Below are 13,059 nucleotides of genomic sequence, written 5' to 3'. Positions count from 1 at the left end.
TCATATGCATATCAATGCAGACACTCTTTTTTTTAGATGGGCAAGTTGAGCGTTTGCAAGAATGATAATTTCAAGCTTTTGTGCTTGAAATAAGATCCGTTTCGATCAAAATAAAAATGTAAATTAGGTTATGTAAATGTTGGAGAGTTTGCTTACTTCAAATAGAACAGAAAAACACATATATGTCACTATAACGTTTCTGCTAATTTGTCCATGCAGTTCTTTAGAATTGAAATGTGAGAGTATTCCCGAGCGGATCCGGCTCCAGACGGTCGGTCAGCTGTTGTAGCGAGAGATGCAGGAGGAGAGATTTTTGAAGCATGAGCTTGCCGAGCGCTTTGCTTCACTGGCAGCTCTCTGGTCTTTTAACAAGCACGGGGCGTGGCCTGCACTGATCCAGGCAACGTTATTAAAGTGGTAGCCTATTCGCATCCCTCTCATCAGCACCACTGATGCGCTGAAGATGGAGCGGTTGCCTATGGACAATTGTTGTTATTGTATAATAGCCCCATCATGCGAATATGGTTTGACCAGTCAATCGTGGGCCCACATTCGTTAAAAATCGAACATATGTGGTATTACAGTGATTGACAGAGACGTCTACGATAGGTTATTTACAGGAAGACATGTATTAGGTAACTCACACAGTCCAGACTAGTATAGTAATAAACTAGGCAAATATACGTTTTGTTGCAATGTTTTCCCTGGTTCATTCAAACAAAGGCTTTTAGGTTATGGCTATATTCCCTATGTCTATAAATAGACCAGACAAGGCAGCCTGCTGTCATGCTGTTCGTTCACATTCTTAGCGGCAGCAACCATTGCAAATTGAATCAAGTTTAGGTGAAATCTCCAAAGTCTACCAGGTCCACTTTCCTGAGGGTTATGAAACTACAGCGCCGCTCGTCCACGCAAATCTCGCGAGATTGTAATGCTCGTCCGCTACTGAACAGTCGAGCTGTCAGAATACAGTTATTAAAATACAAAAGAAGCGCTTTATGTTCGCGAGTTGTTTGGCTACACAGGGTGAAAGGATCCCATTTTTTTGCTTGTTCATTTAGCTAGCGTTTTGAAAACGGACTAATAACTTTTATCCACAAGGTCCATCGTTATTTCAGGTATCTTTGTCACGTCTAAGGTTTTTTTTGTCTACTCATCCACCGGCCTCGTAACCTCGACAATGGCTGATCCCAAATACGCCAATTTACCTGGAATCGTAAGTGTCCTGTTCGCTGGCTAGTTTAGTTAGCTTACTGGCTAGTTTAGTTAGCTTGCTGGCTAGTTTAGTTAGCTTGCTGGCTAGTTAAGTTAGCTAGCTGTAGCTAGCTGGCTAGCCAGTGTCTCGTTAAAGCTAGCTATCTGTCTCGATGAGATATTTGTAACATACTCTCTCGTCAAATCAATCACAAGAGGCAGGCTAGCTAGCTTTGCAGGCCTGATCTCTAACCAGATAAACTAACAGGATCTATGTTAAGCTAACGCTAGTTAGTTTGCTACAGTAACGATACGTTAACTACCTCGCTAGCTTTAGTACATTGAATTTGAGATGACAGAACCCTAGGATTTGTTTAAACTGCTCATTGTTATAAATCACAGATGCTTACAACTATAGCTATTCTTCCCGACAGCTAATTAGCTATAGCCTAACAGAGGCTAATCCAGCCCTGTGATTGAATGGGCGTTGGCCAGCTAACGTTAACATTTCCTATGAGGGGTTGGGTGGGTCCACTCACTGGGTATTGTAAAATTAACAACCACAGTAAAGACACACCTAATACGGAAACGTATTTATTATTGTGTCCTTAATGTGTGTACGACTGAGTGACTTAAACAAAAAGTACAATCCTCTGAGAAGGTTATAACTGTATCTGTCGTTAATTTTGCATTAACAAGTAGCCAGCTATGTCCATGTCATTTTGCTGTTATAGAATACGAGTCGTTGTCTTCCACAGGCGTCAAACGAGCCAGATGTGTATGAGACCAGTGACCTGCCAGAAGATGATCAGGCCCAGTTTGAGTCGGTGAGTGAAACATGAAGGGGTGGAGGAGAGAAGGGAGGGAGTGTTTGGGGGGGGAGTTTGCTGCTGCCTCTTGATCCCAAAACACCAGTCTGTTGCTGATGTGGCTGAGTGTCACATCCTCTCTAAAAACCACTGCGTGATCCAGAGTTGCCCAAGATGTACTCTTAAGGAGCCTACCATTATTCCTTAAAGGACCTTGTTATCTTTAGATGTTGACTGGCTCTGGCAGCTAAAACAGCCAAATACTCCATCTAAACCAGCATCAATTCTCAATTGCGATACAGTTTTGGAAACGTAAAAGCCCTTTACTTTCATATCACATCCAAAATAATTTCATAAACGCTAAATATAAACTTACTGTGAACTGTTTAAAGTGACTTTATCACAGTTGCAGCTGACAGTATTTTTTTCCAGTGACAACACGTTTCTGACTTCTTCCGTTACACACTGGTGTTAGGAGCATGTCAGATACCTTATTATCTCAGGTGGTGCCTCTGTCTTCTGTAAACACGCGCTGTAACATGGAGATATGGCTGTTTGTGAACACTCACCTTATTATTTAACCTTTTTATTTAACCTGGCAAGTCCAGTTAACAACAAATTCTTATTTGCAATGACTGCCTAACCCGGACGATGCTGGGCCTAACCCGGACGATGCTGGGCCTAACCCGGACGATGCTGGGCCTAACCCGGACGATGCTGGGCCTAACCAGGACGATGCTGGGCCAATTGTGCGCCGCCCTATTCGGACTCCCAATTTCGGCCGGTTGTGATGCAGCCTGGAATCGAACCAGGCCTGTAGTGACGCCTCTAGCACTGAGATGCAGTGTCTAAGTCGCTGTGCCTGTTGGAGCTCAACACGCAACCTTCTGATATGAAAGATAAGGTCCTTATGCTTCCAAAACTGTACCTTATGCGATGCGTGTTAATGTTCAGACCAAGCATCGGGGCTCTTTAACAAAACTCTCCCGTGTAATGGAACTGAACTGAGTGCTGATGAAGGGCTCGATCCACAGATGCAGATCAAGGATTGATTGATTTGCATCTCTGGATCATCGTGCTGTGTATCATGGATCAACTGTGAAGTAGATGCCTACAAGTGACACCACCAATCCTAATAACGTTTTCCCTCCCTCCCATGTCCCCTCCCTCCCTCCCATGTCCCCTCCCTCCCTCTGTCGGTCTCGTTTTCCCTCCCATGTCCCCTCCCTCCCCCTGTCGGTCTCGTTTTTCCTCCCCTCCCTCTCTCCCCACCCCTCCCTCCCATGGCCTTCTCCCTCCCCGTCGGTCTCGTTTTCCCTCCCATGTCCCCTCCCTCCCCGTCGGTCTCGTTTTTCCTCCCCTCCCTCTCTCCCCACCCCTGCCTCCCATGTCCCCTCCCTCTCTCTGTTGGTCTCGTTTTCCCTCCCATGTCCCCTCCCTCCCCCTGTCGGTCTCGTTTTTCCTCCCCTCCCTCTCTCCCCCACCCCTCCCTCCCTCCTGGGACGCTAGTGTGTACAAGTAAGAGGTTATTTTTCTCTCATATAGTGGAGTTTACCTGCATGGGTTGTAAAATCCTTCCTGTCCCCTTTCCTCTCCTCTCTTCAAATTGTGTTGAAATGACTATCTTGCCTACATGATGTGGTGATGATGATGTGCCCCATTGCTGCTGTGTGATGTGATGAAGTGTTGTATCCCTTGTTTCACCTGTTGCAAATGTAGCAGCACTATCACCTGACAATACATTTTAGTTGGTCTAATAATCCTCCCACTTTCATTTTGACATACACTTGTAGCACAACTCAAAGGATATTGAATCTACATTGTGTGTGTTTCTGTCTGTCTCTCTCTGTGTGTGTGTGTCTCTGTCTGTCTCTCTCTCTCTGTGTGTGTGTCTGTCTCTCTGTGTGTGTGTGTCTGTCTCTCTGTGTGTGTGTGTCTCTCTCTCTCTTTGTGTGTCTCGCTCTCTCTCGCTCGCTCTCTCTGAGGTCGACCGATTATGATTTTTTTAATACCGATTAATCAGACGATTTTTAAAATGTATATGTAATAATGATGATTACAACAATACTGAATGAACACTTATTTTAACTTAATATAATACATCAATAAAAATCTATTTAGCATCAAATAAATAATGAAACGTGTTCAATTTGGTTTAAATAATGCAAAAACAAAGTGTTGGAGAAGAAAGTAAAAGTGCAATATGTGCCATCTAAGAAAGTTAACGTTTAAGTTCCTTGCTCAGAACATGAGAACATATGAAAGCTGGTGGTTCCTTTTAACATGAGTCTTCAATATTCCCAGGTAAGAAGTTTTAGGTTGTAGTTATTATAGGGATTATAGGACTATTTCTCTCTATACCATTTGCATTTCATTAACCTTTGACTATTGGATGTTTTTATAGGCACTTTAGTATTGCCAGTGTAACAGTATAGCTTCCGTACCTCTCCTCGCTCCTACCTGGGCTTGAACCAGGAACACAACGACAACAGCCACCCTCGAAGCAGCGTTACCCATGCAGAGCAAGGGGAACAACTACTCCAAGTCTCAGAGCGAGTGACGTTTGAAACACTATTAGCGTGCACCCTGCTAACTAGCTAGCCATTTCACATCACATCGTTACACCAGCCTAATCTCGGGAGTTGATAGGCTTGAAGTCATAAACAGCAGAGCTGCTGGCAAAATGCACGAAAGTGCTGTTTGAATGAATGCTTATGAGCCTGCTGGTGCCTACCATTGCTCAGTCAGACTGTTCTAACAAAAATTAGACTTAATTATAATAAACACACACAAATATGAGCCTTAGGTCATTAATATGGTCGAATCCGGAAACTATCATCTCGAAAACAAAACATTTATTCTTTCAGTGAAAATACGGAACCGTTCGGTATTTTAACGGGTGGCATCCCCAAGTCTAAATATTGCTGTTACATTGCACAACCTTCAATGTTATGTCATACTGTTGCATATACCCTGACTCTGCGTGCGATGAACGCAAGAGAAATGACACAATTTCACCTAGTTAATATTGCCTGCTAACCTGGATTTCTTTTAACTAAATATGCAGGTTTAAAAATATATACTTCTGTATTGATTTTAAGAAAGGCGTTGGTGTTTATGGTTAGGTACACGTTGGAGCAACGGCAGTCCTTTTTCGCGAATGCGCACTGCATCGATTATATGCAACGCAGGACACGCTAGATAAACTAGTAATATCATCAACCATGTGTAGTTAACTAGTGATTATGATTGATTGTTTTTTTATAAGAACAGTTTAATGCTAGCTAGCAACTTACCTTGGCTTCTACTGCATTCGCGTAACAGGCAGGCTCCTCGTGGAGTGCAATGGGAGGAGGTGGCAGAGCGCTGGACTAGTTAACTGTAAGGTTGCAAGATTGAATCCTCGAGTTGGCAAGGTTCAAATCTGTCGTTCTGCCCCTGAACAGGCAGTTAACCCACTGTTCCTAGACCAGTTAACCCACTGTTCCTAGACCAGTTAACCCACTGTTCCTAGACCAGTTAACCCACTGTTCCTAGACCAGTTAACCCACTGTTCCTAGACCAGTTAACCCACTGTTCCTAGACCAGTTAACCCACTGTTCCTAGACCAGTTAACCCACTGTTCCTAGACCAGTTAACCCACCGTTCCTAGACCAGTTAACCCACCGTTCCTAGACCAGTTAACCCACCGTTCCTAGACCAGTTAACCCACCGTTCCTAGACCAGTTAACCCACCGTTCCTAGACCAGTTAACCCACCGTTCCTAGACCAGTTAACCCACCGTTCCTAGACCAGTTAACCCACCGTTCCTAGACCAGTTAACCCACCGTTCCTAGACCAGTTAACCCACCGTTCCTAGACCAGTTAACCCACCGTTCCTAGACCAGTTAACCCACCGTTCCTAGACCAGTTAACCCACCGTTCCTAGACCAGTTAACCCACCGTTCCTAGACCAGTTAACCCACCATTCCTAGGCCAGTTAACCCACCGTTCCTAGGCCAGTTAACCCACCGTTCCTAGACCAGTTAACCCACTGGTAGGCCGTCATTGGAAATAAGAATTTGTTCTTTAACTGACTTGCCTAGTTAAATAAAGATTTGGCCAAATCGGTGTCCAAAAATACAGATTTCCGATTGTTATGAAAACTTGAAATCGGCCCTAATTAATCGGCCATTCTGATTAATCGGTCGACCTCTAGTCTCTTTCTGTGTCTGTCTGTCCTGTCTGTTCTGTCTGTCTTGAGAAGACAGTTCTGTTACTGTGTTCTAACATCCCTTTCCTCTAACTCTACTCTAGCTACTGGTATACATGTTAACAGAAGCTTACTAACTAGCTATCTTTACTAACTCTACTCTAGCTACTGGTATACATGTTAACAGAAGCTTACTAACTAGCTATCTTTACTAACTCTACTCTAGCTACTGGTATACATGTTAACAGAAGCTTACTAACTAGCTATCTTTACTAACTCTACTCTAGCTACTGGTATACATGTTAACAGAAGCTTACTAACTAGCTATCTTTACTAACTCTACTCTAGCTACTGGTATACATGTTAACAGAAGCTTACTAACTAGCTATCTTTACTAACTCTACTCTAGCTACTGGTATACATGTTAACAGAAGCTTACTAACTAGCTATCTTTACTAACTCTACTCTAGCTACTGGTATACATGTTAACAGAAGCTTACTAACTAACTAACTAGCTATCTTTACTAACTCTACTTTGCTAGCAATACAAACACTGGGATCAGTACTGCAACACACCTTGACATTGTATGTCTCATCAAATCAGGTCTTAAGCTGTCTTCTTTCTTACCATCTCACTCAGAAATGGGTTTTCCTCTGCCAATCCCCTCGTTCCACACACACTACATAATGCTAACAATAGCAGAGAGTTAGACAAGAGGCTTGAGTTAAGAGCTCAGGGCCTATCATATAAAAGATATCAGATATTTACAATGTATTCACAGTCACACACAGGATATAAAATGCATATTTTAGGCCTACCCCACCTGTGTGTATAATATTGATATGTGATGTCAGCAGTTGATACATCACCATAGACCAGGGGTGTCAATCTCATTTTGCCCCAGGGTCCTAATTCGCTTTTCAATGAGGCTTGGAGGGCTGCACTGAAAATGAGCTATATTTTCTCGCTGTGAAAAATGTGCCTAAAGATGATGGGTCTGAGAGAGCGAGAAAGAACAGCGATGTCGTAATGATCAGAGAGTCGGTCTCCTAGTGAGTGAATGTCTCCGGTGTCAGCAGCAGTCTGCCTCAGAACACTGGACTCGTTCATCTCCCCTGGCAGACTGCTGCTGTGCATGGCATGTGATAACCACATTAATCTGTTTCTCTTTCTCCCTCCCCTCTTTGTCTCCCTGTGCTCTTTCTCTAACTCCCCATTGGGAACCCAAGGAGCTGGTAAGAGCTTCACTGACTAACAGACTGACTCCCTTCCTACTCCTAACATGTCTGTTTTGACTGTCTGTCTGGACTGTCACTACTGTCTGTGTCAGTGGTTATTGATTGTTCCCGTTTTGATTCATGTGAATAAATCATTTTGGAGCTTAGACAAATTGACGACATCACCCCTAACCCTAGTGCACAGTTCCCTGAGGCTAGTCAGAATGCTTTTCTCAGAATCACTGATTTTTAAGGGAATCTGTTTCCTCAAATGAGCAGATGGAGAAAGCCATGGATTCATAATTGACTGAAGCAGCTAACTAGCTCATAGAGATTATTTAGAAGTCACAGGACCGGAGAAACTCTGAAACACTAGTTTATATAATCTACATATCTAGAGCATCTTTCATCAGTCAGCTGTGCAAGAGGGAGGTAACTTTCTCATGTAGAGCAGTGATTGGTCCCTAACTCCCAGGTCTTCTGGTAACTAGGCAATGCTGACTTTTCATTCACATTGTGTTGTCACAATACAACCCCTTTACACAGTTAGTGGTGTTTTCCGTTTCATTTGTCACCAAAGAGCTCATTTCAAGATAATTGTGGATTCTGCAGAACCATTCTCAAGATTCTGATTTTTTTTTTTTTCTTTTTTTCTTTCTTGATCGAATATTAAATCGACTGTCTTTGTTTTCCCTCTTGGAATAGACCCCCCCACCACCACCTCCTGATTACAGATCCATTTCAATCTGTGTGTGTGTTCTGGTGTTGGTTGGCGTCTCACATGGGCCCTCTCTCACACTGTAGATGAAGTTGATGTCTCACTCATTGGATTGTATCTAATTGACTGATTTTTAACAACGTCTACTGTGTGAGAGAGTTTGTACACCGATCCATACAGGTATTCTGATATATAAGGGACTAGGTTCCCAGGTGGTATTGAATCAGCCAGTGTGACACAGAACCCATGGAGAGAGAAGATTGGCACAAATCCCCATCAATCATCAAATCTGATCTCCTTTTAAACTATTTTGACCTACGTATACTTTCAGCTCTTTCATTTCCAATCCATTTGTCCTGGTTTTGACCAAGTCTCCTGTGGTGTCTCATTATTCTTGATGTCTCTTAACAGGAAGAGCTGTGCAGTGACAGCGTGGAGAGGATCGTGGTCAACCCCAACGCAGCCTACGACAAGTTCAAGGACAAGAGGGTCAGCACTAAAGGCCTCGGTTAGTATACCTTCAAACAGCTGTATCTCAGTGAGTCGGGGCTGGGCTGTACCTCAGTGAGCCGGGGCTGGGCTGTACCTCAGTGAGCCGGGGCTGGGCTGTACCTCAGTGAGCCGGGGCTGGGCTGTACCTCAGAGAGTCGGGGCTGGGCTGTACCTCAGAGAGTCGGGGCTGGACTGTACCTCAGAGAGTCGGGGCTGGGCTGTACCTCAGTGAGCCGGGGCTGGGCTGTACCTCAGAGAGTCGGGGCTGGGCTGTACCTCAGAGAGTCGGGGCTGGGCTGTACCTCAGAGAGTCGGGGCCGGGCTGTACCTCAGAGAGTCGGGGCTGGGCTGTACCTCAGTGAGCCGGGGCCGGGCCGTACCCCAGTGAGTCTTCCGGTGCCTTCTCAACCATATTGGGGGAGAAGGTCCAAGGTCTCTCTGCTCAGACCTTATCCAGGTCATGAGGTGGGGAAGAGAGGAAGTAAGGAGTTGAGAAAGCGCAGGAGTTTGTCCTTGACTCAAATTAAATGTATTTATAAAGCCCTTTTTACATCAGCAGATGACCATGTGACCTCACCAGGAGGAACTCTGGGACTTTTCCCTGGTCATGTCGTCACGTCATGTAGCCATAGACGTGAGGCATTTCCTGAATTGGTTACAAACTAGAGATGAAACGGTTATGAAAATTCCACATCACGATTATAGTGAGCAAAATGATCCCGGTTATCAGTATTATCGCGGTGACGTTGAACCGTGCTGGAAATGTTCAAGAAGTACTGATCCACTGAAATCATATTGAAAACAAACAAATACAATTAGCAGCACGATGTAGTTTTTTTGTGTGCAGAAACACTAAAATAATAACATTTAACATTAAAGATGGCGCCATGTGACCATGAGGTAAACGTTTCCCCAGTGCAGGTTGAACACAACCTTCAGTAAGCAAATCACATGTCCATATAAAAGCAACACAAGTAAAGCAATGTGGATGTAAGAACCATACAACCATATGTAAACACATCCAATACAACCATATGTAAACACATCCAATACAACCATATGTAAACACATCCAACACAACCATATGTAAACACAACCAACACAACCATATGTAAACACATCCAATACAACCATATGTAAACACATCCAATACAACCATATGTAAACACAACCAACACAACCATATGTAAACACATCCAACACAACCATATATAAACACATCCAATACAACCATATGTAAACACATCCAATACAACCATATGTAAACACAACCATATGTAAACACATCCAACACAACCATATGTAAACACATCCAACACAACCATATATAAACACATCCAACACAACCATATGTAAACACATCCAATACAACCATATGTAAACACATCCAACACAACCATATGTAAACACAACCAACACAACCATATGTAAACACATCCAATACAACCATATGTAAACACATCCAATACAACCATATGTAAACACAACCAATACAACCATATGTAAACACATCCAATACAACCATATGTAAACACAACCAACACAACCATATGTAAACACATCCAACACAACCATATGTAAACACAACCAACACAACCATATGTAAACACAACCATATAGAAACACATCCAACACAACCATATGTAAACACAACCATATAGAAACACATCCAACACAACCATATGTAAACACAACCATATAGAAACACATCCAACACAACCATATGTAAACACAACCATATAGAAACACATCCAACACAACCATATGTAAACACAACCAACACAACCATATGTAAACACAACCAACACAACCATATGTAAACACATCCAACACAACCATATGTAAACACATCCAACACAACCATATGTAAACACATCCAACACAACCATATGTAAACACATCCAACACAACCATATGTAAACACATCCAATACAACCATATGTAAACACATCCAATACAACCATATGTAAACACATCCAATAGAACCATATGTAAACACATCCAATACAACCATATGTAAACACATCCAATACAACCATATGTAAACACATCCAATACAACCATATGTAAACACATCCAACACAACCATATGTAAACACATCCAATACAACCATATGTAAACACATCCAATACAACCATATATAAACACATCCAATACAACCATATGTAAACACAACCAACACAACCATATGTAAACACATCCAATACAACCATATGTAAACACATCCAATACAACCATATGTAAACACATCCAACACAACCATATGTAAACACATCCAATACAACCATATGTAAACACAACCATATAGAAACACATCCAATACAACCATATGTAAACACAACCAACACAACCATATGTAAACACAACCAACACAACCATATGTAAACACATCCAACACAACCATATGTAAACACATCCAATACAACCATATGTAAACACATCCAATACAACCATATGTAAACACATCCAATACAACCATATGTAAACACATCCAATACAACCATATGTAAACACATCCAATACAACCATATGTAAACACATCCAACACAACCATATGTAAACACATCCAACACAACCATATGTAAACACATCCAACACAACCATATGTAAACACATCCAATACAACCATATATAAACACATCCAATACAACCATATGTAAACACATCCAATACAACCATATAGAAACACATCCAATACAACCATATGTAAACACATCCAATACAACCATATAGAAACACATCCAATACAACCATATGTAAACACATCCAATACAACCATATATAAACACATCCAATACAACCATATATAAACACATCCAATACAATCATATGTATACACATCCATATAGAAACACATCCAACACAACCATATGTAAACACATCCAATAGAACCATATGTAAACACATCCAATACAACCATATATAAACACATCCAACACAACCATATGTAAACACATCCAATACAACCATATGTAAACACATCCAATACAACCATATGTAAACACATCCAATACAACCATATGTAAACACAACCATATAGAAACACATCCAACACAACCATATAGAAACACATCCAACACAACCATATGTAAACACATCCAATACAACCATATGTAAACACATCCAATACAACCATATGTAAACACATCCAATACAACCATATGTAAACACATCCAACACAACCATATGTAAACACATCCAATACAACCATATATAAACACATCCAATACAACCATATGTAAACACAACCATATATAAACACATCCAATACAACCATATAGAAACACATCCAATACAACCATATGTAAACACATCCAATACAACCATATGTAAACACATCCAACACAACCATATGTAAAAACACAACCAACACAACCATATAGAAACACATCCAACACAACCATATGTAAACACATCCAACACAACCATATGTAAACACAACCAACACAACCATATAGAAACACATCCAACACAACCATATGTAAACACATCCAACACAACCATATGTAAACACAACCAACACAACCATATGTAAACACATCCAATACAACCATATGTAAACACATCCAATAGAACCATATGTAAACACATCCAATAGAACCATATGTAAACACATCCAATACAACCATATGTAAACACATCCAATACAACCATATGTAAACACAACCATATAGAAACACATCCAACACAACCATATAGAAACACATCCAATACAACCATATGTAAACACATCCAATACAACCATATGTAAACACATCCAATAGAACCATATGTAAACACATCCAATACAACCATATGTAAACACAACCAACACAACCATATGTAAACACATCCAATACAACCATATGTAAACACATCCAATACAACCATATGTAAACACAACCAACACAACCATATATAAACACATCCAATACAACCATATGTAAACACATCCAACACAACCATATGTAAACACATCCAATACAACCATATGTAAACACATCCAATACAACCATATGTAAACACATCCAATACAACCATATGTAAACACAACCAATACAACCAATACAACCATATGTAAACACATCCAATACAACCATATGTAAACACATCCAATACAACCATATGTAAACACATCCAATACATCCAATACAACCATATATAAACACATCCAATACAACCATATGTAAACACATCCAATACAACCATATGTAAACACATCCAATACAACCATATGTAAACACATCCAATACAACCAATACAACCATATATAAACACATCCAATACAACCATATGTAAACACATCCAATACAACCATATGTAAACACAACCAACACAACCATATGTAAACACATCCAATACATCCATATATAAACACATCCAATACAACCATATATAAACACATCCAATACAACCAATACAACCATATGTAAACACATCCAATACATCCAATACA

The 13,059-nt window shown here is 41.1% G+C and overlaps 1 protein-coding gene across 1 annotated transcript in view; it reads left to right on the top strand.

The window, feature by feature from the left end:
• The first annotated feature begins 919 nt into the window (after positions 1-919).
• The window catches only part of dctn2 (dynactin 2 (p50)), a 32,810-nt gene continuing 20,670 nt past the window's right edge, over positions 920-13,059 (top strand). The window contains exons 1-3 of the mRNA XM_065002047.1: positions 920-1,216; positions 1,953-2,021; positions 8,543-8,639. Coding sequence (XP_064858119.1) covers positions 1,181-1,216; positions 1,953-2,021; positions 8,543-8,639 — 202 coding nt within the window. The 5' untranslated portion in view covers positions 920-1,180. The remainder of the gene's footprint in view (positions 1,217-1,952; positions 2,022-8,542; positions 8,640-13,059) is intronic.

Source organism: Oncorhynchus nerka, linkage group LG15, assembly GCF_034236695.1.
Source record: "Oncorhynchus nerka isolate Pitt River linkage group LG15, Oner_Uvic_2.0, whole genome shotgun sequence".
NCBI lineage: Eukaryota > Metazoa > Chordata > Actinopteri > Salmoniformes > Salmonidae > Oncorhynchus > Oncorhynchus nerka.
The sequence above is the reverse complement of the archived record's forward strand: the minus strand, read 5'-3'. Positions and strand labels throughout refer to the sequence as shown.